The sequence below is a fragment of the Periplaneta americana genome, chromosome 16, assembly GCF_040183065.1.
Source record: "Periplaneta americana isolate PAMFEO1 chromosome 16, P.americana_PAMFEO1_priV1, whole genome shotgun sequence".
Lineage (NCBI taxonomy): Eukaryota > Metazoa > Arthropoda > Insecta > Blattodea > Blattidae > Periplaneta > Periplaneta americana.
The window spans coordinates 169248768-169274704 of record NC_091132.1 but is presented as its reverse complement, the minus strand read 5'-3'; the positions used below and the strand labels follow the sequence as shown (position 1 = coordinate 169274704).

Here is a 25937-nt window from a genome sequence, read left to right as displayed (position 1 = left end):
AGCGGTCCGAAACATCCATCGCATCATTAATGGGAATATAATTTGCTTTTGTACTTTTGACTAGAGTTGAGCTTAAACGATATTTTCAAATATCTGTGACAACTGTGACTGTGACAATTAAATATCTGTGACTTTTATCTGTGATTTTGTCACACCGATATTTTATATCGCTAAGTAAGCACAATATACATGAATTATACCGATATTTTGTCACACCGATAAAAATTAACAGGAAATATAGAAGAGCAGTGCAATGTGAATACGATTTCTCTATACACGCCACACATAAGTGGTTTATATGGGAAAATCCAACAAATAACTTATGTACATGTACCATTAACAAATAAATACTAATCTAACTGAACAGTAACATGTAAAAAGTTAACCTTATATACCAAGAGGTTATATCGTAGTTGATTGTAGATATGGAATCAGTTGATAATTTTTAATGTAGTTGGGTACGGAGAAATTGAGGTTATGTGATTATCCTAATCGTTTTAAAAATTGATCCTTTTTATTGTATATAATATAATCGATAAATTATTTTAAGTCGTGCATTAACATTATAATATTGAGTCAGAATAAAAATTAACGAAACATAAGTATTCGGAAAAACAATAGAAAATAATTACAGAACAAGACAGTTGTTCAGACAGGATTTTACACAAGATAAAGTATTGGTAACCAATGGTATTATTATTATTATTATTATTATTATTATTATTATTTAAATCGTGTAATCACTATATCATTTATAATAAGATGGTGAAACTAGCGCTGAAGTAGTTTCGGTGATTTCGGAAGTGAAAATCGTTGAATTTGATTGTTTGTGGAGATGCAGTTGATCGTATGTCCAAGGCATAACAAAGCCTAAACTAACCAAACCTAACCTGTCACAGATTAGTATATGCAAGGTGTATAAGGGGAATACGAAGGAAACTACCTGAAGGTTAGTTTAGCCAAATAAGTTTTATCTCGTTCGGTTTTAATTCTATAGGTGCTGTTGTCGGCTTGTGAGAAATGCTTCGAAAGTTCGGAAGAGCATAACGTTCAGTGACACGGAGTGAACTAACATGATTTACGTTTGATACCCCTTATTTTCAAATGTAATTAATTATCCCATTTATGTGTAAGTGTAGGTCTATTTTAAAAGTGTGCAAGGGCAATGAGAACGATTTGTTGGAACAGTGTCTGCTAGATGTCAGATCTTTTTGGAATTTATAAAATTGACAATTTTTGCTAACTACCCCATATTATTATATTTAAAAGTTGAAAATTACTTGCAAGTTGATGATTTTAACAATATCTAGATAAATATCACTAAATATCAAGTTTAGAACATTGATTAGGCCTATTAATTGGGTGAAATAACACCCCACACGAGTACCAATGTTGGAAAGCACTGTGCGATTTCCTAAGAGTTAATAACCATAAACAACATACCGGTAATGAACTTATTACAAATAATTTTATTTTAAGTTTAATTATTTTAATTAATACTACCCTGCACTGTTCGTGTTAGAGCTATACATTAAAACTGGATCATACATAAATGAGAGAAGTACATGTAAAGTTATTAAAATAATGTAGGCTCCTGTAACTATTCTGTTTGTAATTAATAGTATAACTAAAAAAAAATATTGTTATTGCGTAAAAATTGAGTGGAAAATACTTATACATTAATATATATTCACAGTAATATGAAAATGTGAAGATCTCCGGGGAATATATAAAATATTTATAAAACATATATTCAGACTTAATATGAAAACAAAATGTCAGATTCATGATTATATTATTATAATGCCGCTAATAACTTTGCAACACATCATCGCTTTGAAAAAAATAATATTGAACAAAATATCACGAAAGAATAATCAAATACCACCGCCCGATTGCTGTTATTGTATCACGCGCATGCGCAAACCCACGACGTAGAGGAGAAAATATCAGTCGCAGACGTTGCAACAGTCACAGAGTACTGAATACGGAGCAGATTTCGATAGCGATATTTTGTCACAGATATTTCGCGTCATCAGTCACAGGTTTATCTGTGACAAAAAAATACCTGTGACAAAATATCGGTTTGTGAAATATCGGCCATCTCTACTTTTGACCACCGTGTGCTTGATTTTTGGGTGCTTTTCTGTAGTTCACGTTGATCCAACCTATGGCTAGTGATATCTGGAATTTTCTACGTATATTAAATGGAGTTCTTTATTCGTGCCAAAGTAGTTAGGTTCAGTTTAATTTGTTTGTGTAATTTATATAAATGGATTGGGCGTAACACTCAATATTTATTATGTAAATAGATCGTTTACATTCTGCTGCGTAAACCGATTCTCGAGATGTAATTATAATGCAGGAACAAATACGGGGCGGGAGAATTGTGTCTTCTTCCCGATCTCCTAGAAGAAATTATCGGAGTTCAGTTTACAAAGCATTGCGTGATTGTATCGATGCAGAACGTTATACCTTTTTTTTTTTTTGTCAATTATTGAATGTAACGTTTATGATTACAATAAATAAGGCTTAATTTAGATAGCATAGGTACGTAGATAATAGTAAGCTGTTAGGCGTTCATTTGTTTTGTATTGATTTGAAGCATGTTATGGCTGTTCATATATTATGAGCGTTTTATCTGCTCTTCAAATTGAAACATAGGCTACGCTTCTGACATTCAGTTATAATGGATGTGATCAAAAAGGAACCCGAGTTCGACCCACTGGCTATACAATCGTGTGATGACGCAGATGGAGAAGAACCGAATGCCTCAGATGTAAGTCCAAAAAACGTTTGTAATTTTATAGGTAGTGCTATATAGACAGACCAACTTACACTGTCTGGATTTTTGCACGAATGAAACTGAGATTAGATTATTTTGTGTCAATTAGCCTGTTCCATTTTTAAGTAGTAATATAGGCCTATTTCGTGTTGATGTATTGTATTTAGAGTGTCCGTCATTTTCTGGATGGACCGTGTTTTAATAAGTCCTACACCAATTTCTGGGATTTGAGGACTGTATTCCGAATTTTAAAGGTGTAAGTTATAATGGTTTACACTTTATGTTTAATATGAATTTAAACCTATTTCTCGCGTATTAAAAAGCAAAAATCCCGTTCTCTGTAGACGGAATTTACTGCAGTCTTGTTGTTAGAGCTGAGTCGTGGTATTTACAACAAATAGTTAGGAATTTGTGTTATCTGTATTTTTCACAGAATGCGATTTTACCGAATTCGCATGTGGCTGAGATATCAGAGGGATACAACTATGCCGTCGCATCCGAAGTGAAAATTGAGGACACTCCATTGCCTGTTACATTTGCTGAAGTGAAGTGTGAACCTCAGGTGAGCAGAGCTTTTTGTTACTTCCGTTCTTATCTTCCTCCACAATCATTTCATGTTCAGTTTTACCCTCAAGAACGCCTCCAATAGAACTTGCTGACAGTGCTTTGTAGCTTTTCATGTTAATGGAGCAATATGGATGATTAGTTTCCCTTCGCGGTCTTTCATATGGATGACAGTGTCACCACAGTCTAGTATATACAGTCACGAAGCTCAATACGTAGGAAATATGCATCCCTAGATAGTTGCTAACCACTAGGATCGCTACTATCGCCTCATCACAGACAATGCGAAATAGTACTGGCACAGTCTATTGTTCCTGGTACCCTCAAAACTCAAGTTTCGTGACTGTATATACTAGACTGTGCTGCTACGTCTTTAGTTGTGCACAATATATTTATAACTCGGGTTGCCAACCGTCCGGAATTTTTCCGAATTTTCAGGAAATCAGTACTCTATGGAGGAAAAAAAATTAAATTCTTTTCAGAACGCTTGATCTCAGGAATTTAGTTCACTGCATTATTATATTCTGAAATTTCATTATTAGAAATCCGACATAGCTAGTTAGGCCCGTAACACACTTGCAGAGTTTTCGCCAGCGAGAAATGTGTTGCGAGAAAATTAAAAAATTGATAACATGGATTCAAATGGACGTCCACACACTGGAAGAGATTCTCGCTCAAGGCAAAAACCTCGCGCGAGTTTCTCGCTGGAATCGGTAGCTCAGCGAATTTTCTTGACACATTTATCAAAGATGTTTGACATTTATACTCTTTATGACGATTGAATGTAGAAAAAGATATCACAGGTGGCGATGAATTGTATTAGTTTTATTTGAAAATGAGGAAAGATGGCTGATAATTGCAGTCAGAAACTTATCGAACTTGTACGATGTCACCCGTAGGCCTATTTATATGTTACACGTATGAAAACTATAAAAACACGAAACTTAAAGAAGAAATCTGGAGACAAATATCAAATTATCTGAAAATAAATTGGGGTATATTTTATTTTGATGAGATTTAATAGTATTAATTAAACATTTGAAATAATGTATCTATATGTCTTAACAGTTTACATAATTTTAATCAGAACATAGCAAAGAATCCTCTATCATATCATGAATGGCAAAAAAAAAACTGAGGTCCATTCAACCTGAAATAACGCCTAAACGTATCATCATGCAAATCGAAACCAGTGTCCAAAACTCGCCCTTATTTTCGTAAGATACAATGTGATTTTCAGATATTTCTGGCTTTAATTTTAGGCCTACGTTTTCTTTTCATTAACAAAATATGTCCATGTAACTCCTTTTCCTCACCATCTGAATACTCAGATTCAACATAGCGTTCGTACGTAATTTGTAAAGTACGACAATATACTTACAGGTTATATATTTAAGTACGACAATATTGATATATTATGTTTTATTTAACGACGCTCGCAACTGCAGAGGTTATATCAGCGTCGCCGGATGTGCCGGAATTTTGTCCCGCAGGAGTTCTTTTACATGCCAGTAAATCTACTGACATGAGCCTGTCGCATTTAAGCACACTTAAATACCATCGACCTGGCCCGGGATCGAACCCGCAACCTTGGGTGTACGACAATATACGTAAATACATAACCTATAATATTTCCCCCAACGAGTGATTACTATAATCAGAAAAATGCTTTCTGCATGAAGGCAGTGCATAGCTGATCATAGCGAGGTGTGATCTGTGATAGCGAGAACTCGCTAAGTGTGTGGAGGAAGGCTCTTCGCCTCTTTCTCGCAACACATTTCTCGCTGGCGAAAACTCTGCAAGTGTGTTACGGGCCTTAGAAGTGACTTGGTAGTAAATTACCATTTGAATAACTTGAGTGATTCTGACGTGCATCTCTTTAAGAACGGAGCACTGAATGTGTATCAGAGGGCCATTGACTATTTGCAAAAATGGTTTGATTACTATTCTTGACTTCTTAAGAAAGTCACTTTTCTAACCTTAATGGCACTTTCACATTCAGTGTCCTTACTGAAATTGTGAATATATTGCATGTTAATAGAGAACTGGACTTTCAAAATGGTGATGCATTGCACCAAGAATATTGCCTATTGAAAGAGATGATGCCGGTACTGAACACATACATGCTCTTCCAATTAGTAATGCTCAAGTAAAGCGAGTTTTTTTTAATAATCTCTGTGCTTTTCAGTGTGTACAGACTTAGCCTATGCCATATTCTTTAATATAAGGCTACACCACTACAACGAAATAATAACACGAAGGTAATTCTAATTGTTTGATTGAGCGACAGAATACAAGTGTATTCATATTGAAATTCATTATAAGTTTGTGCTTTTTTATTTTTTTAATGTGTCCTGAATTTCCGTCCTCTAGAGTTGGCAACCCTATTTGTAACTGTTTTGTTCATTACTAACTACAGTTTTTTGGGGGGGAATATCTGGTAATTTCAAAGTCACTAGTTAGATAATGCCTGGTAGATTTTTCTGTCTTTTGTTCAGAATTGCTATTGGTTTCCGGTCCACACCTGTGGAGTAACGGTCAGCGCGTCTGGCTGCGAAACCAGGTGGCCCGGGTTCAAATCCCGGTTGGGGCAAGTTACCTGGTTGAGGTTTTTTCCGGGGTTTTCCCGCAACCCAATACGAGCAAATGCTGGGTAACTTACGGTGCTGGACCCCGGACTCATTTCACCGGCATTATCACCTTCATATCATTCAGACGCTAAATAACCTAGATGTTGATACAGCATCGTAAAATAACCCAATAAAGTAAAGTTATTGGTTTCCTTCTTACTTTGTCATTAGCAGTATATAATTTATCGAAAGTGTTGTTACCTATAAGTATTGGTTATGGGTTTTTTTTATGGAATTAAGTTTCAAAACTTTTTGATTATTCGTAATGTGTAAACGCTTAGAAAAAGTGAACGGAAAACAATCATAGTTTAGATTATTATGTTTACGTACTTACGGATATCGGCCGATTTGAAGCCATTTTGTGGTGATCAGCCATTTTTTTAATTTTTATAACAGGATAGGAACCGTTCGCTGTGGCACATGCGCTGAGCTGTAATGGAGTGGCAGCGTGGCGTGTTTTTTTACATTAATTTATTTTCGTGTGTACATTCCAGAACATATCAAACAGTTTCTTTTGTGCTCTGGTTACAAATTTGGTTAGGTTTGTTACTTCAGGTTTGTATAGTCCGACCATCGGATCTGTGCCCCCGTAAGATATGCGAACTGAACCCTAATTCCTTCTCAGCCTCTGTAATTCATTTCTGTCCCTGCATTCCTATCTCTCTCCCTTTCTGTCCCCCACTACTCACAATTTTGGCCTCCTTGCGGGACAGTTTATTTGCACTTGCAGTCCAGTGTTGCCAACTCAACATGAATACTGTAGGACGGAGTGGCGAAAGAAATATTATTAAGCAAGTACGTAATAGCATTTTGCGATGAAGAGAAACAAACAGGTCAATATCTGTTTCCTATAAATCAGGCAACGAAAAGAGCAGCTGCGATCACAGGTGAGGCTTATTTTATTTCAATTAATTACGCATTAAAATTACATACTTAACTAATACTAATACATGATATGTAATTTATATAGGCAGGTCAGAGCACCTAATAAAGAAAATTAGAAGAAAGGGAGTCTGTGCAGGAGATGGAAAGCTAGAATCACCAGATAAGAACAGATCAAGGGAACCTTTAATTCTTGTAGATGATATGAACCGATGTATTTTAAGACGAAAGATACAAGAATTTTATACCGTTCAGAAAGAAGTTTCGACATTGAAGAAATTACTGAATGTTGCGAGAGAAGCAATAATTTCCAAGGTTGGAGAGAAACGCTGCGGAAAGTGATTCAAGACATGGGATTTAGGTTTAAAAAATGTAGATATACAAGATGTATTTTGATTGAAAGAAATGATATTGTAGCATGGAGGACCAGTTATTTATGAGACCGTTACACAGAAGTTTGGCAACATCCCTATTCGGCAAGGTTCGTGGCATGCTGATTTGACGTAATAGGAGGAAAGCGGGTGGAATGGAGTTAAGGCCCATTCACAATGAAAATTAAACATAAACATAACGTAAGCATAAAACCTTGTGTCCATGTTATTTAATGAAAGCATTCACAATGAATTACATAAGCATAAACTTAATCTTAATCATAAGACGTTAACATGAAAGTTTGCAAACTCCAAACTTTCATGCTTATGTTTATGTGATTTGTAAACAGTACACAAGCGGAAAGCGTGTTTTCACTTTTTGTTTAACATCTCATGGGCTTTGCTTACAAGCAATATTTTGATCTATTGGCCGTGATGATAGCTAGGCGCGCAACATGGAATCATATGACGAAAAGTTGATTATTTTATACCAAGAAAACCCTAGTCTATACGACAAGAAACATAAAACATACAAAGATATTACATTAAAAGAGAATGTGTGGAAAAAAACAGCACAGGAAATGAATTCTGAAGGTAGGTATTAGTTAAATCATTTTATAGCTAACATTATTTTATAGTTTCAAAGTATTGGTGTTTCAAAATATATTAGTATGTGAATGTGGTTATAAAAGTCCCCCTGTTGTATTCTTCTCTGATTCAATGGATGAATCAACCATCGTTTTTTACATCTCCGTTTCTTTGATTTCAAGTATTGAAAGCCATATACTGATGCCATTGTAGTTATTAGAAACATAAATTGAATAGCTACATCGTCAGTCATTGTGCAATTCTTCATTTTTATGTAATAGATTCTGTAGTTTTGTTGATTCGGTATGTTTGTTTCCACACACATGTTATGTTTACGTTATGTTTAATTTTCATTGTGAATGGGCCTTGGCTACTTAAGTTTATGTGCTTGTGTTAATGTTTACGTTATGTTTAATTTTCATTGTGAATGGGCCTTAACTTTTCCAACAACGACGACAGCGCTGAAGGGGCACAGATCCGATGGTCCGACAATTTTAACCATTTCGCGCAAGATCGTGATCGAGCCGGATGTGCGTAAGTCGATATTTGATAATGGCGCATTAATAATTCGGTATTCAATTGTTTTCATTTTGTCTCATGTTTCTTTGATATTAGTCAAAGACATACTCCATGAAGAAAACTTGTCTAGAAAGAGGACGAATTGATCGTTAATTTTATTTTAATTATAGACCAACATTATAAGTTTCAAAATAATTTTGTCCCTTCAGTAAAACAATCGTACAAAATTGCGTACGACATAGAGTTCGGTCGTACCTCCTACAGTTAGTCAAAATAGTAGTATGCGTACGACTTTAGTCGTATGGATGGCAACCCTGATCGGATGAAGTCTGAGGTGCAGTGCATGAGGAAATTAGCATCAGTTTGTAGTACCACATTCTAGTATATACAGTCACGAAGCTTGAGTTGTTAGGTTGCTAGGAACAATAGACTGTGCAGATACTATTTCGCATTGTCTGTAATGAGGCGATAGTAGCGATCCTAGTGGTTAGCAACTATCTATGGATGCATATTTGTTACATATTGAGCTTCGTGACTATATGCTAGACTGTGGTAGTACTGTAGACGCGAGACAGTTGATGACTTTGAGTCTCAAGTAGCCCTACTTCATAGAAATGAACCAATTTGTCTCTTATATTGCTTTGTGTTTATTTGTACATATCTTGCCATTTCTGTTTCTTCAGATTAGTGAAGCTGTACTAGAGATAAAATGTTGTGTAATTGAAATTTGTTTATTATGCCATGTGTCCCAATTCAGTGTTGGTTTAAGGTAACTCCATTATCAGAGATTGCGATACGAATACATGTGTTCACGCATGCGTTCCTGTTGGGGAAAGATCTGTTACTCATATTTGGTTCGTAATGCAACAACATTCACGTTGCTTTGACATCATTGAAGTTGTTCTGTTTTATGTAAAATATTAACCATTATATTTAAAAAAGAATGCCATGTATTTCACTCGTTTTCAGCTCTTGAATCTGATTTCTGAATCTTTCTGCATCCATCCTCTGTTACATTTATATTGTTTTCAGGAACAAGCATTTGGCGTCAGTATGATAAAAGAGGAATGTAAGCTGGAAGTAACGAAAGAAGAATATGGAGTCCCTGCTGACAAGTGAGTGCTGTGCATGCTGTAATATTGTCTGTAGTTCGTTATGTTCGCTTATACAGGGCGGAAGTGAAATAGCCTTGCAGATTTTCAGAGCGAATAGCTCATGCTGTATGTAACAAAAAACTATAATATCATACTGGTGGAAAGTTAACAGTTTTTTAGAAAAAAAAAATGTTTTTCCTCAAACGTTTAACAACATCTTTATGGTAAATATTGCGAGTAGAATCGTGATTTTTTGTCCATATCGATAGGAAAATTAATAAAGAATAATAATTTATCCTTCTGGCTTATTTCAATAGCGTGTAAATTTAATTAAAAAAACACAAATTGCAAGCACTGCACATGCGAGTTGGTTGCAACGCAGCGCCAGGGAGATCAGCTCATCTAACGAGACACACCGAGATCGTTGACCTCTTAGGCCCGTAACACACTTGCAGAGTTTTCGCCAGCGAGAAATGTGTTGCGAGAAAATTAAAAAAATTGATAACATGGATTCAAATGGACGTCCACACACTGGAAGAGATTCTAGTTCAAGGCTAAAACCTCGCGCGAGTTTCTCGCTGGAATCGGTAGCTCGGCGAATTTTCTTGACACATTTATCAAAGATGTTTGACATTTATACTCTTTATGGTGATTGAATGTAGAAAAAGTTATCACAGGTGGCGATGAATTGTATTGCTTTTATTTGAAATTGAGGAAAGATGGCTGATAATTGCAGTCAGAAACTTATCGAACTTGTACGATATCACCCGTAGGCCTATTTATATGATACACGGGATGAAAACTATAAAAACACGAAATTTAAAAGAGAAATCTGGAGACAAATATCAGATTATCTGAAAATAAATAGGGCTATATTTTATTTTGATGAGATTTAATAGTATTAATTAAACATTTGAAATAATGTGTCTATATGTCTTAATAGTTTACATAATTTTAATCAGAACATAGCAAAGAATCCTCTATCATATCATGAATGGCAAAAAACTGTGGTCCATTCAACCTGAAATAACGCCTAAACGTATCATCATTCAAATCGAAACCAGAGTCCATAACTCGCCCTTATTTTCGTAAGATACAATGTGATTTTCAGATATTTCTGGCTTTAATTTTAGGCCTACTTTTTCTTTTCATGAACAAAATATGTTCATGTAACTCCATTTCCTCATCACCTGAATACTCAGATTCAACATAGCGTTCGTACGTAATTTGTAAAGTACGACAATATACTTACAGGTTATATATTTAAGTACGACAATATACGTAAATACATAACCTATAATATTTCCCCCAACGAGTGATTACTATAATCAGAAAAATGCTTTCTGCATGAAGGCAGTGCATAGATGATCATAGCGAGGTGTGATCTGTGATAGCGAGAACTCGCCAAGTGTGTGGAGGAAGGCTCTTCGCCTCTTTCTCGCAACACATTTCTCGCTGGCGAAAACTCTTCAAGTGTGTTACGGGCCTTACATCTATATCACGAGTACAGTGTATTAGCGGCGATGTTGCGGGACTGCTGAAACTTCAAATTTAATTCTCTAATTAACCGTGACATTACTTAATATAGGTTTTCTATTCGTTTAAATGTCCCCTATCATCCCTTTCAATCTCCAAGGTTATTTCACTTCCACCGTGTCTAGTTATGTGAGACATACAGTTCAGTATCTGCCCATAATATCACAGACTAGTATATACAGTATCGAAGCTTGAGTTGTGAGGGTACTGGTACTAGGAACAATAGACTGTGCCGGTACTATTTTGGATTGTCTGTAATGACGCGATATTAGCGATCCTAGTGGTCAGCAACTATGTTTGGATGCATGTTTATTTCGTATTGAGCTTCGTGACTGTATGTACTAGGCTGTGCTAATATACTGAGTAGCTGAGATTTGAGTTTTACCACCATTCAAGTAAATTTTTGTGTTTGCGTGTTGGTAACATTGTGAAACTTGGTACCCATGCTGTGGGAGTAATAACCGGTATGACACAACGGAATGATTATTTTTAAGGGCCGATTGTATAAACCATTTAATCTTAGATCAGAGGTTAAATTGATCCTTGTTTCAGCTGAACTTGGAATTTTGTGTTGTATAAAGTCTAATATGAGATTAATTTGTCTCAAACTAAAGTCAACTTTGACTGAAGAAATTTGTCCGATTAAGTTAGATGATCCAAGTTCAGTTATTTCTTTTCTGTTTGAAATATACGAGTGACAGATTGTGCAAATAAAATATCCATTATTATTAATATTAATAGATATGTTAGGTACATTTATATATATTTCTTTCAATTTCTTGCCTTAATACACAAACATTCTTATATTTTATAAGGCTCTATCGTGTTCAGCAGTATCAAATAACATAACCTATAATTATATTATGTTTATAACAACCATTAATTATTAATGGATTCATAAATGTTCAATTAACTTTATTACTAAACGAAAATTGTCGTTTTATAAAGCTTTATTATGTTTAGCAGTATCAAACACCATAACATGATAACAACTCGGAGAACAGTCAACCTTCTTCTTATTGTACGTCATTATTTACATTGCACAAGAAACCAGTGTCTCCAACAGAGTGTACGGAAAGTCGCCAAAAAGTAGTTGGAAAGTCGCTAGATTTCTCATTATCAACAAAGAAAGATTAAATTTTGTCACTATGGGGTGCTAAAAAGGTTACTAAATCCCTATTTAAGCAATATAAAAGTTAAAAGAAATTGTTGTTGAAAAAGAGTTAAAGTCGCTATATTGGCAACACTGAACAAACCTGTCCGCGCATCACGTATTTCAGCTGTTTATGCGATGTTGCCAAATCCTTTTCAAGTGAACTTAGATTGCATTTGAACCAAGGTAATTTGATCGCAGGAAAGTTTTATACAATAGAAGAAGTGTCTGAACTCGGTTCACGTTTCGATCTTCGATCAAAGTTGATCTTTAGTCAGGGAGTTTTATACAATTGGGCCTAAGAGTATTATTATTATTATTATTATTATTATTATTATTATTATTATTGTGACTTTTATTATCTCTGAAAAACATATGCCACAACATGGCGCAGAATTCAGCTCTTAAACCATCAGGTAAGTGGATTTATCAAGCATTCAACTTAAACCATTATAGCGTCGGGAATAAAGGCCACCTTTCAGCCACTCCATATAGTAGGAAAAGTGACTTGTCTTACAGTTGTCGAACATAATTACAGAGATGCCTGTAGTAGTGATAGTGATGGAGTAGAACTATACACAACTTCTGACAGGTACTAAATACCTGGAATTAATTAACATCGTCAATGGGTATTAGCAGTTGTACATATTAATTGTTAAGAAAATTTTCATGACATTTTCGAGGTAATGAAATTCTGTCTTACTTTTTTTTAGACAGGAAAGGAATAATTAAAATTACATAATGCCACATAAAGTATCGGTTATTATGGATGGTATTCATTTTTTCTGTCAGAAAATAAAAAAATAGAGCAATATGTAATTGAAAAAAGAACTTTCCTACTTGCTGTCACGTATCTTAATGATTTATGGTTCATTATGTGAGATGTGTATGTAGCTAGTTAATTTTCCGGCAGATGCGAAGATCCTCAAAATACTGCCTGCTCAGATAATGATGCCTGTGAAACAACATTTGGTACTGAGATTTGCGACCAACTTGGTGGAAGCAGCAGCAAAGTTCAGTTGTGCACCCACAACCACACAGACCGAAGTTCACACAGGTGCGACGTTTGTGGCAAGGTGCTATCGACTGTTCACACACTCAGAAGGCATTTAAGGAGGCATACAGGAGCAGAGATGTTGAAATGCTGTTTTTGCGGCAAACTTTTCACAGAAAAGGCGCAGCTCGATGCCCACGCAGGGGTACACAGCGGTGAAAAACGGTTCAAATGCGATGTATGTGGAAAATATTATTCACGATCAAGGAACCTCAAAGATCATCTGCGCAAACATACCGGAGAGCGGCCGTTCAGTTGCGGTGTTTGTGGAAAGTGTTTCGCACGATCCAGTCACCTGAAAGTTCACGCTCGTCTCCACACGAGAGTCAAGTGTTTCAGATGCGACATGTGCGGGAAATGTTTCCAAGAAAAGGGGAGTCTCAAAGAGCATGCGCTGGAACATTCCGGCGAGAACCCATTCATATGCGATGTCTGCGGCAAACGCTTCCCATGTTTAGCATACCTGAAAGGTCACATACGGCGCCACAGTGGGGAAAAGCCATTCAAATGTCATCTCTGTTCGAAATGCTTTTCAAATTCAGCCTGCCTTAAAGTCCATGTACGTCACCACACGGGGGAAAAGCCATTCACATGCAAAGTATGTGGAAAATGTTTTTCGGGATCACGACACTTAAGAAACCATAATCGCCAGCACACCGGTGAGAGGCCCTTCGAATGCAAGGTGTGCGGCATGTGTTTCGCGCAGTCTGGGCATCTGTATGACCACGCCTTCCAGCACGGCGACGAGAAGCGATTCAAATGCGATATCTGTGGGAAACGTTTCTCACAGTCGAGATACCTCAAGAGCCACGCAGTCAAGCATACCAGTGAGAAACCATTCAAGTGCGGTGTCTGTGGAAAAGGCCTCACTCGATCAGGACTTCGATATCATGCGCGTCAGCACCCAGGCCGGACGTAATGAATGCCAAGTGATGTCTGTGGAAAATATTTTTGGAAGTCCGGGCATTAAATCTATCCAGAGCAGCACGTGGTACGCAGGTAAATTAATGATACAGGTCCAGCAGAAAGTACCGGCACATTTTGAGTCGATTTCTAAAACACGGACGAAATCGTGGTTCCAAACCTTGGCATTTGAACCTCGATCGAGGTCTGAATCCTTAGGCGATTTCTAAAACGAAGTCGAGACGCGGCTTGAGAAGAAACCGAGGTTCGTGGGTTTTATATATGGCAACGCAGCTTACAATCGATTTTTATTGTCGTAAACAATCGATATTAGAAAGAAATGAACATCGGATTAATATTTTTATTGAATTCCAGTAAGTCACGTTCTTTTGTTCTCAGCTAAGGTATTGTTATATTTAGGGAATATACGTGCGTTTAAGATACAGTATTAGCATTACTTAATATTTAATACGGAACGGATTTTTAGGTACCTGAATGATATTACACAAATAATTGGCACAAGTCAAGCATTTATGTTGTAGTCTATCGTTTGTTCATTACTACCAATATTAACAACCTGAAAACCCAGTTCTAAGGAATTAAGAACCTAAATATTAACTGGATTAAAATTTCAATTGAAACTAAAATTTAGTATGGTTCTGTTTTCACATATAATAGGCAGTGCTATGTGGAAAGCCCCAGTATCATAAAACTTAAAATAAGAAGACAAAATCACATTTCCTTCATATTCTTGAAGGCCCACAACATTTTTCAATATTAAATGAAATGTCCAAAACTACTGTAAAGACTAAGAATTAAGATATAACGTCCTATAGGCATAAAGGTATAATTAATGTAAAATATTATATCTTACTAACCTGAAAGCAACAACAAGATGTAAAAAAATATGTGAACCTGTCGCCTCATGCATTTCGTTGCAGATTATTATTTAGCATTCTTGCTAAATTTTGCGTTGATATCTTCGAAAGTCGAAATATTCGCCAGAAATTATCGTCGTTATATAGTTACAAAGGATTATTTTTCTCTCTCATCTCTCTAATTCCACGATTTAATACTCGTAGCCACAAATTTTCATTTCATAGTCATCCAGCTGATCTACTTCCTCCATCTTGTATACATGAAGCCGTGGTTTTAAACCTACCCCAGCCGTGGTCTCTGCTTCAGACCATGGTTTTTTTTTTAATTGGGTTATTTTACGACGCTGTATCAACATCTAGGTTATTTAGTGTCTGAATGATATGAAGGTGATAATGCCGGTGAAATGAATCCGGGGTCCAGCACCGAAAGTTACCCAGCATTTGCTCCTATTGGGTTGAGGGAAAACACCGGAAAAACCTCAACCAGGTAACTTGCCCCGACTGGGAATCGAACCCGGGCCACCTGGTTTCGCAGCCAGACGCGCTGACCGTTACTCCACAGGTGTGGACTTCAGACCATGGTTTCGAGCCATGGCTCAGAAAAATGAAAAAGACCTCGTTTTATAAATCCAAACGCGGTTTAAAGCCATGGCCGGGGTCTAGACCTCGTTTTAGAAATCGACCTTTCAAGTCTGAATAAATGATAAAATATTAGTACGACATAACACAGAAAAAAAAAACACAAATTACCAGCGTACCTCATATTACAACTGAAACATTTTTTTTACCCTGGAAAGTACATAATTCATGAAATTCTGCAGTACTTTCTGAGTGACAGCGACGATCTCTACTAAAATTCTTTTCTTTAACATTTCTGTCATAGCTGGTTGGGTCGACTAGGTTCTTCAGGTTGCCGCATAGATAAAAATCAGGAACAGTAAGGTCAGGAGATGCCAGGATAGGTCTCCAAATTATTGGATCACAATCGTTGGTCTACACTGATTTTGTAGGGATGAAATCTTGGCTGGTGAAGCATTCTTCTCACACTGCGTCCAAGCGCTAATGCTTGGACTTGGCGTGACTGCCGTTATCACTCATTCTGTGTTTTCAGGCGTCGTGACACTATGCCGGTGAGGAACATTACATCAAAAATTTTATTGTTTTAATCAAGTGCAATGTCTTTAATGTTATATAAAATTAAAGAATGTCAACGTATTTTATATATAACATACAATTTATAACATGTTATATGACGTCATTACCGTAATACTAGCTGGCCACTATAATGGATGCACGGCTTCTAAGGGTTAAGTCAACTGCCATTGTACAAGGAGCGCGCTCAATTGAGTGACTTGTTGGCGGAGATTCGACGTAGCTCAGTGGTTAAAGTGTACATAGAACCAAGAGGGTTCGATCTCCAGCACTGGAGCGAATTTTTCTCGTCCAATAACTATTATTCCGCAATCACGACGAAGTCGAAATATGTCCCAATTATGGCGACATAAATAAAGCATACGAGAATAATTAGAAAAATTCCCGGAATGAAATAATAACTGCGTACCTCATTTTTTATATTTTTATTTTTCAATGTAGTCTGCCTGGACACTAATGCACCTGGTCCATCGATGATCCAATGCCTTTATTCCATCTCGAAAATCAGATTCCCCCAGGTCTGCAAAATACTCGTCAACTCCAGTTTCACTTCTTTGTTTGAAGAGAATCTCCGTCCACCAAGGAAAAATTTGAGTTTAGGGAAGAGATGGAAGTCTGATGGAGCCATGTCTATACTAATAATAAATCTGTAGCCGAAATTTTTCTGGTAATTTTCGATTTTCCAAAAATAATTGGTCCTAACATATATAATTAACCACCCTGAAATCGAAAATCGCTTTTTTGAAATTTTTATTTCTCTGTCTGTCTGTATGTTTGTTACCTTTTCACGCGATAATGGATGAACGGATTTCGATGAAAATTGGAATATAAATTAAGTTCGTTGTAACTTAGATTTTTGGCTATATGGCATTCAAAACATATTATTTAAAAGGGGGATTAAAAGGGGGCCTGAATTAAATAAATTGAAATATCTCGCTTATTATTGATTTTGTGAAAAATGTTACATAACAGAAGTTTCTTTAAAAATGATTTCTGATAAGTTTTACTCTTTGAAAAATTTTCATAGGACTGATATTTAATGTGATAAATGAGTTTTAATATTAAAATAACTGCCATCTACGGTGGTGTATTGAAATAAAAAACAAATGACTTCGTCTATAAGGGGCCTTGGACACAGCAATCGAAAGCTATGAAAGATAGCCTACAGAGAATGTTTCTGTGTTTGTATGAAGTAATATCGGAAGTAAATTAACCGATTTTTATAATTAATTATTAATTCACCATTGGAAAGTGTAGTTTCTCTGGATGGACATACTGCTATAATGTTATTACAGTAACTTCTGAGTGAATTGAGGACAGGTAAGATTAAAATAGCTTCTTATGAACAAAAAACTTGATAGGCTATTCTGTATATTCATTTCCTGTATTTCTTAAAATAATGTTTTATGAACACATTCACTTTTATCTCAGAGAATTAACGAACAACGAGAGTGTATTGATTTAGTATGCAGTAATAGTACGTTAGCTTAGCAATCCATTATTTTATAATTCAAATTTTAACTATTCTCAATTGAATAGTATTAAAATACATAAAATATATATGCAATAAATGCAATGCAAAAAAATTGGGTAATGAGCCAAGCAGATTATGTTGCGCTGTTGTAAAATTGTTCCTCCTGAGAATCAATAGTTCCCACAACAAATTAAAAACTTTCTAATTGGAGTACATCCGTTATCAACACACTTTTTACATAATATAATATAATATAATATAATATAATATAATATAATATAATATAATATAATATAATATAATATAATATAATATAAAATAATATAATATAAACATAATAATAAATCTGTAGCCAAAATTTTTCTGTTAATTTTCGCTTTTCCAAAAATAATTGGTAATAACAATTAAGAAACATGTTAAAGGAATTGTCATTGCACCAAATGAGTGTCTCTGGACCAAAATGACCGCATTTTAATTATTTAAATACAATTTAAATTAAGTAACATATTAAACGATTTATCCTTCTATCAAACACGAATGTCCCCTGGATCAAATGTCCTATTTTAATTATGGAATTAGTTTATATTTATTTCTAATGGGTGCAGCGGAGCGCACGGGTACGGCTAGTCAGGGGAATAAGACGGGTGTGCCAACAATGCGTACCTGACTTCACGTATTTTGTCATGGCAACGACACGTGTGTGTGTGTGGGTGAGCATTGTCTTGCTGGATCAAGACTTTCTTCTTTGCTAAATCTGGCCTTTTTTCGCATATATTTTGCTGCAGTTGGTCCAGGAGGTTAGCATAGTATTGTCTAGTAATTGTTTGACCAGTGAGAAGATACTCTATCAACAAAATCCCTTTCGCATCCCAGAAAACAGATGCCACGTCTTTTCCGGCCGACCATATTGCCTTTGCTTTCTTTGGTGGTGAAAAATCAACATGTTTCCACTGCTTAGATTGTTGTTTTGTCTCTGGGGTATAGTAGTGGACCCATGTCTCATCTGTGGTCACAAACCGGCGCAAAAATCTTGTTGGTTTTTCTGAAAATGGGCCAAACATTGTTCAGACATTTGCACTCTCATATGTTTTTGGTTCTGTGTTAACAGTCGCGGCACCCATCTAGCAGATAGTTTTTTCACACCCAGTTCCTCAGTTAAAATATGACTTGCTCGATCAGATGACATCCCTACAGCTTCAGCAATTTCTTGCAGTTTCAGTCGGTGATCCTCCAAGACCATTTCGTGGACTTTTGCAGTAATTTCTTGGCCGACCACCATGCAGATCATCTTCTAAGCTCTCCCTACCAAATTTGAACTCGTTGGTCCACTTGGCAACAGTTGAATATGAAGGAGCAGAGTCTCCCAGTGTGTTCTGAAAATTGGCATGAATTTAATTTGCGTTGATACCTTTCTTTGCGAATTCCTTTAACACTGCCCCATTCTCGGTTTTCGCAGCTTCACAAATCACTACAGGAACAACAATAGAGAGGCGTCCACACCACAACTCTCAACCCAGAGCACTATTGCACCACGCGTTTACTCATAAAGCATGACTAATCTTTATGCGAGAACCGGGTTGTGTTAGCGTGACCTCTGTTGTTGATTCTGAGAACTTCTCAAACAACCCTCGTATTGCTGTAGTTTTTAATCTGAGATGAAATGCGTAATTGAGTACAATACCCGAAATGTATCTGTTTGTAGAAAATGTTGTGTTTATGTAAAAAAAAAAAAGCACTATCGACCCCCACGACAAACACATACTTATATTTTCCTAAATAGTTTGTTCACCCCTCCATGTTAGCTTTTAGCATGTGAATAGCACACGAATGTGACCTACATAACACCCTCTTTGTTTTTATTTGTACCTGTATATCGAGTTGTCTGTCAGAGTATTGGCTGCCTATGTGATCTCTATACGTACACAAACAAGTTTGTGGCTAATTATTTGTGATGGACTGACAAGATAGATTGGATATGAAATCACAACTTATCATTTGACTAGAAAAATTCTGGGCAGATGAAGATATGAGATGGTAGGCAACTTTAAGATACATGGATCGCATGTGAAGACGAAGAGGAGGGAAGCGAAAAATTGAGAAGATTGCAGAATGCTGGGTTTGCAGTGAATGACCTGCACTTGGCAGAAAACTATGAATGCATGATTCTTTTTGCATGTTTCTTAACATTCATAATTTCAATTTAATTTTATATGTTCCTTATTCATTATTTTCAAGGCTTTAATTCGAAAGTCTACAAAATACATCTATTAGCAATTTGATCACATTGCATTATTATAGTCGCGACGCTGTTATTCCCGGCGTGATCCTCCTCTTTGCTTACGTCTTAGGAAGTCAAGGCTCTATAAAGTCTAGGTAGGTAGTTTCGTTCGCCATTTTGTTCTTTCGTTGCCGAGCTACCATACGAGGGATCTATTTGCCACACCGTTAAACATTATCATGTCGTAGCTCCTATGATAATAAATCAAACGCATTATAATTCAGCAAATAATTGAGCGGCAAATAACGTCCTCGTGTGCTTTCTGCGAACGCCAACGAAAGAGCCAAAATGGCGGGCGATTATATTAAGTATTTATCGAGCCTTAAGAAATGAATAACGTCTTCATAAGCTAATCACAAGACGCAGACGTTTAAATGTAGCCGACCTGCAACGCGATTGGCTGCCGGAAATTAGAGCGACAGGACTGTAACACCAAACTTTTCATATCAAATCGTCTGTCTCAAAATGATACAAAATGATAAACCCCATTTTTCAATTGCTAAATTTTGTATTTAAAGTAGCTGAAATGTACCAAATCTAGTGATTGCTTTGTCCTAGTATACGAATATAACATTGTTTATTTTCAAGGCGATCTTAATTCTTTTTTCAGTTTGCAATCTCCACTCATATCTTTTGGTTACAGCACTGATGAATATGAAACGCCACTGGTGAAGCTCACTAACACCCAAAATTGCGTCTCGGATGAGACTCCTGTCTGCGAAGCTTCATTTGAAACCCAGGTGTGCGACGAACTGCTGATGAGAGAGAAAAGCCTGCATTCATTCGAGTGTAACACGTGTGGGACATTGTTAGAGAACAACGAGAGTGAACAAATGCACATATGCGGCAACGGAAGACACAAATGCGATGTGTGTGGTAAATGTTTTTCAAAATCAGGGAATCTTAAAACCCACTCGTACACGCACACGGGCGAAAAGCCATTCAGATGCGAGGTGTGTGGCAAATGTTTTTCAAAATCAGGGAATCTTAAGAGTCACGCCACTATTCACTCGGGTGAAAAGCCTTTCAAATGCGATGTCTGCGGTTATTGTTCTTCTCAATCATATGTTCTTAAAAGACATATGTTCACTCACACTGGGGAGAAGCCGTTTACATGCGCTGTTTGTGACAAAGGTTTCACGCATTCGCAATATCTTAAGAGACATTATTTTATTCACACAGACCAGAAGCCATTCAAATGCCATCTTTGTGGAAATTGTTTCTTACAACGTGGACACCTAAATACCCATTTGCGTACCCATACAGGCTCGAAGCCATTCAAATGCGATGTCTGCGATAAATATTTCGCAAGATCTTCCTGCCTTAAAAGACATACAAGTACACACACAGGTGAAAAGCTGTTTAAATGTGATTTCTGTGAGAAGTCTTTCTCACAGTCACAGTACCTGAATAGACATATTGTCTCTCACACGGGCGAAAAACCATTCATATGCGATGTTTGTGGGAAAAGTTACCCAAAACAATGTGATCTCGCAACACATTCACGTACACACACGGATGAAAAGCCATTTACATGCGATATCTGTCATAAAAGTTTTCCCTTTTCCCGATATCTTAAAAGACATGTGGTTCTCCATAGTGGCAACAAGCCATTCGTATGTGATGTATGTGGGAAGTGTTTTTCAAATGTGGCGTATCTTAAAAGCCACACACATACGCACACGCGGGAAAAGCGTTGAAATGCGACATCTGTGGAGTTTATTTCTCACAATTCGCATATTTTGAAGACCATGCACGTACAGACAGGTGTAAGAAGCTTAGACATCTGCAGTGCTCCCGAAAAGTAACGTAAGTCAGTTTCCACAAACCTTTTTGGTAATTTGTTGACAACTTACACTGGTTTATGTCGATTTGATTTTTTTCCTGTATGAATTATTGTAATGGGAGAAATACTTACGTATTTTTCTCCAAGCGAGCAGATGTTGTCAATAAATTATCAAAAAATGTTTGTGGAAAACTGACTTGTGTCACTTTTCCCAAACACTTCAGATATAAATTCTGTGGTAAATGTTTTTAAAAAATAATGTAGCTGTATATCATGCACGAATTCACATATCCAAGAAATCGTTCTAATGAAATGTCTGGGAAATGTCATCGGTATTTTTTAAGACATGTTCCGAACACAGTTGAAAAGCCTTCTAAATGCGATATCTGCAGATATTTTCTCACAATAATAATAGGAAGATGCGCTCGAAAGACCTTTAGGGTGATATAAGTTTATTTGAGCTTTTCCTGTACTCGTGTTAGCGTTCGCATTGCCGGTTTAATGTAGAATTCGGGATCGACTTCACTTGTCTCCTTTACTGCGCTGTAATGGTAGGAGCAGCTTCATTCTTAAATCCTCACTGTAGAATATTTCCCGAGCTGTCAGGTGGAGCAGTCCAGACGGGGCTGTTTTTCTTGTTTGTAGGCCTTTCTTCCTTTGAGTCGGCTTGGGTAACACTGTTGGTATAGTGCTGGCTTTCTGTGCTCGAGATTATGGGTTCGATCCCTGCCCAGGTCGATAGTATTTAAGTGTGGTTAAATGCGACAGGCTCAAGTCAGTAGATTTACTGGCACGTAAAAGAACTCCTCTGGGACAAAATTCCGGCACACCTGCAACGCTGATATACTGTAACTTCGGCAGTTGGAGCGTTGTTAAATAAACCATAATTCAGTTTTTCTTGCTTTGATATTTAAGGTTTCTAGATGGCTCGTTTTAACATTGGCCCATGTTATTTCTGTTGACATCTGTGCCACGAAGACGGTAATTGCTATTGAGAGGCTGTTCTCTCTTGGATGTGAGGACTCTAAGATGTTAAAGTTGATCGCTTAGAATTTTGAATTTATTTATTATTTCCAAGGATGTGTTTTGTAACATGAGGGAGTCGTTTGCGGATGTTTTGTTACCTTTCATGAAAACCGTTTGGACTGTTTCATGTAGAAGTGGTTTTCCAGTGCCCATTTTTCTAGGTCGTTTAGTGTTTTCTGAAGCTCTTCTCTACAAGGCGACGAAAGGGGCATATCAGCTGCGTAATCGTTAGCTCATCCTTATGATAACCTTGTGATGATGTCGAATAGTAGTGTACTGATGAGATCTTGCAGAACACCGTTCTGAATTACCTTTCGAAATATGGTAACTTCGTCGTTTATTTGTATCTCGTTGTTGGTTAGAATATTTGTCACGACTGGATGCTCCTTTCCCATTAGTCTAAATTCTGAATACAAAGATATTTAACATGCCCACATTTGAAGTGATAAACTTTTGTTTAATTAAACAAACTTCAGTTTTCATATTACAAGTGTATTCTCATAAAATATTAAATTATTTATCAATTACACGTAAGCTGTCCTTAGCACAGACATATATTTTAATTCTTACACCAGCTATCTCAGATTGAATGCTTCAGACCACCTCACTTCAAGATGTCTGGGATGAGACCTCTACAATTGGTTGAATTGCAATTATCTTTCTCTCTCAGCCGTCATTATTTATGTCTCCTGTCAGACATTATGGAACGAAGTATAAATTCAGCATTTTTTTAAGCATTGTTTTTAAGTGATGTTTTAATAGTGCTTCTGTGATGTATTGGAATATAGAATTAGCCTATAATATTGAAATACAGATAGATACTTAATCATTTCTGCCTACAATTTCACCGACTTCCTTTCACATATCCTTTTTATCGGTATCTCTTAATGTTTTCGAACTCATATCGTATAGAGTAGGATGATTGGAAAGACAATGAATTAAAGTTTCATATATTTGTGAGAAATTGCAAAATTCAGCATGTTTTGTAGCCATATTATATAATCGTCATTCTTTTGTTTTCTAAATGAATGATGATCATCACTGTTAATTTGAAGCCAAGTCAATCTAGACCAACGAACTACAAATGTAGGCATTGATCTACACTCTTAGACCAAAGAACGTGAACACAGATCGCTGCAGCCCATATATTTACACCTAAAGATAACGGAAATTCATTCTTTGCTCGGCATTGATCGCTATTGCGGGATTATAGCGCAGTATTGTCATACTGTTTAGAGTAAAAGTCCCTGCAATAGCTTACATTTTCTCCTAGATACAAATAAATTTCCCCTGTTTTCAAATTTTAATTTCTGCTTGAGATTAAATACTAATCTTTATTACCTGTAGCATAACTTATAATTGCAAATGGAACACAACTAAACAGTCAGTACAACAATTTAATAGACTGTTTGTGACTCAAAAAATACAACCAACCAAGCGGAACTTGCAAGTCCCTTCGGAATGATGAAACATTAATATCTTCAAATATAAAGAAAACTTTACATGTGAAAGTTTATATGATTTAGTTAGTAGTAGGTTATTTTACGACGCTTTATCAACATCTTAGGTTATGTAGCATCTGAATGAGATGAAGGTGATAATGCCAGTGAAATGAGTCTGGAGTCCTGCACCGAAAGTTGCCCAGCATTTACTCATAATTGGTTGAGGGAAAACCCCGGAAGAAACCTAAGGGTATTTGAGAATATGGTTCTTAGGAAAATATTTGGAGCTAAGAGGGATGAAGTTACAGGAGAATGGAGAAAGTTACACAAGGCAGAGCTGCACGCATTGTATACTTCACCTGACATAATTAGGAACATAAAATCCAGACGTTTGAGATGGGCAGGGCATGTAGCACGAATGGGCGAATCCAGAAATGCATATAGAGCGTTAATTGGGAGGCCGGAGGGCAAAAGACCTTTGGGGAGGCCGAGACGTAGATGGGAGGATAATATTAAAATGGATTTGAGGGAGGTGGGATATGATGGTGGAGACTGGATTAATCTTGCTCAGGATAGGGACCAATGGCGGGCTTATGTGAGGGCGGCAATGAACCGTCGTGTTCCTTAAAAGCCAGTAAGTAAGTAAGTTAGAATATTTCAAATATATATATATATATATATATATATATATATATAACTAAAGTTTTAATGTTAAAAAATAATTAGAATAGAAAATGAAATAAAGAAAAGACGTAGTTTTAATGGAAAAAAAAAAATCTAGAAAATTAATTCACGATAAATTATCCTTATAGATACCCAGATGGGACTCACATTGCCGAGAAATAAAGATAAATCACCATGGTTGGTAAGGTTACGGCTTAGGGCCACTATATGGGGTCCTTAATTCCGTTGCCGGTTCTTCCATGGCCCGATCTGTTTATGTTCTGTAGCCTGGTGATCCATTAACGCGTGTATGTGCTTTTTTTCCTCAGCATGTTTGTCCAGCAACTCACTCCTCTGCTCTTGACGACACTCGAGAGAGCGAATTTTGCCGTCCTGTCTTAGTTCAGCCACTGCTTTATTTATAGTTGCGAAATTATCGTTTAATTTGTCGAAATCGGCTTTAAGTTCATCTTTGGCCAACTGTTTCCTTTGTCAGTCTGGCAGATAAAATTTTGGAGATTGCGTTTTCCAACGCGATTCCCCTGTATGAGTCCGGCTAATCAGGGCTACCTTTACCTTTATACAAGATTTTGAGAGTCGCAGTCCTCCAGTTGCTCGGTACTTTACCCGATTCAAGGCACTTGTTAAAAAGGGCAGTCCAAATTTTCCCTAAATGCGGCACGGCCTCCTTCAGATGCTCATTAAAGATTTCGTCTGGACCGTAGCTTTGTGCCCTTGCAGTTCCATGACCGTGTTTGCAACCTCCTCTGTAACTGGAGTGGCTGAGTTATATGCATTGTCCGTCGTGCCGATTGCCTTTATAGGCCTGTTGGAAGTGGATTTCCATGTTTCCATTGTGAGAACTTTGGTGTTCTGGATTTCAGCACCGCAAAGTAGTTTTCCGTGGCTTTCTCTATTACTCGCCGTCCTTCCCTTCCACCCAGGTTGCTCCCTTCTCCTTGAGCAGGTTTTTGTAGTTGCGCCTCTGGGTGCTGTATGCCTGTAGGTCATTTTGGTGAATGTTACTTATGTCCCGCCCACTATAGGAGACATAGGCCAGTTTTACACTAATCCTAAACATATTTAGTATAACTTGTTGCTTGTGGGCCATCCCAAACCCCGACCTGCACCCCTAAGAGCCTACTGACAAATAAAAGCA

The 25937-nt window shown here is 36.8% G+C and overlaps 1 protein-coding gene across 2 annotated transcripts; it reads left to right on the top strand.

Moving 5' to 3' along the window:
- Positions 1–2109: 2109 nt before the first annotated feature.
- Positions 2110–24741, top strand: LOC138691868 (zinc finger protein 235-like). Of its 2 annotated transcripts, XM_069814429.1 has the most exons (6): positions 2110–2550; positions 2665–2779; positions 3219–3347; positions 9372–9454; positions 13036–14175; positions 20505–20640. In XM_069814429.1, exons 2-5 carry the CDS (start codon positions 2690–2692, stop codon positions 14093–14095), a joined length of 1362 nt encoding a protein of 453 aa, XP_069670530.1. In that variant the 5' UTR covers positions 2110–2550; positions 2665–2689; the 3' UTR covers positions 14096–14175; positions 20505–20640. The 2 variants fall into 2 exon arrangements, with proteins under 2 accessions (XP_069670530.1, XP_069670531.1); XM_069814430.1 differs by lacking the exon at positions 13036–14175 and having other exon boundaries at positions 2110–2779; positions 20505–24741.
- The last annotated feature ends 1196 nt before the right edge of the window (positions 24742–25937 follow it).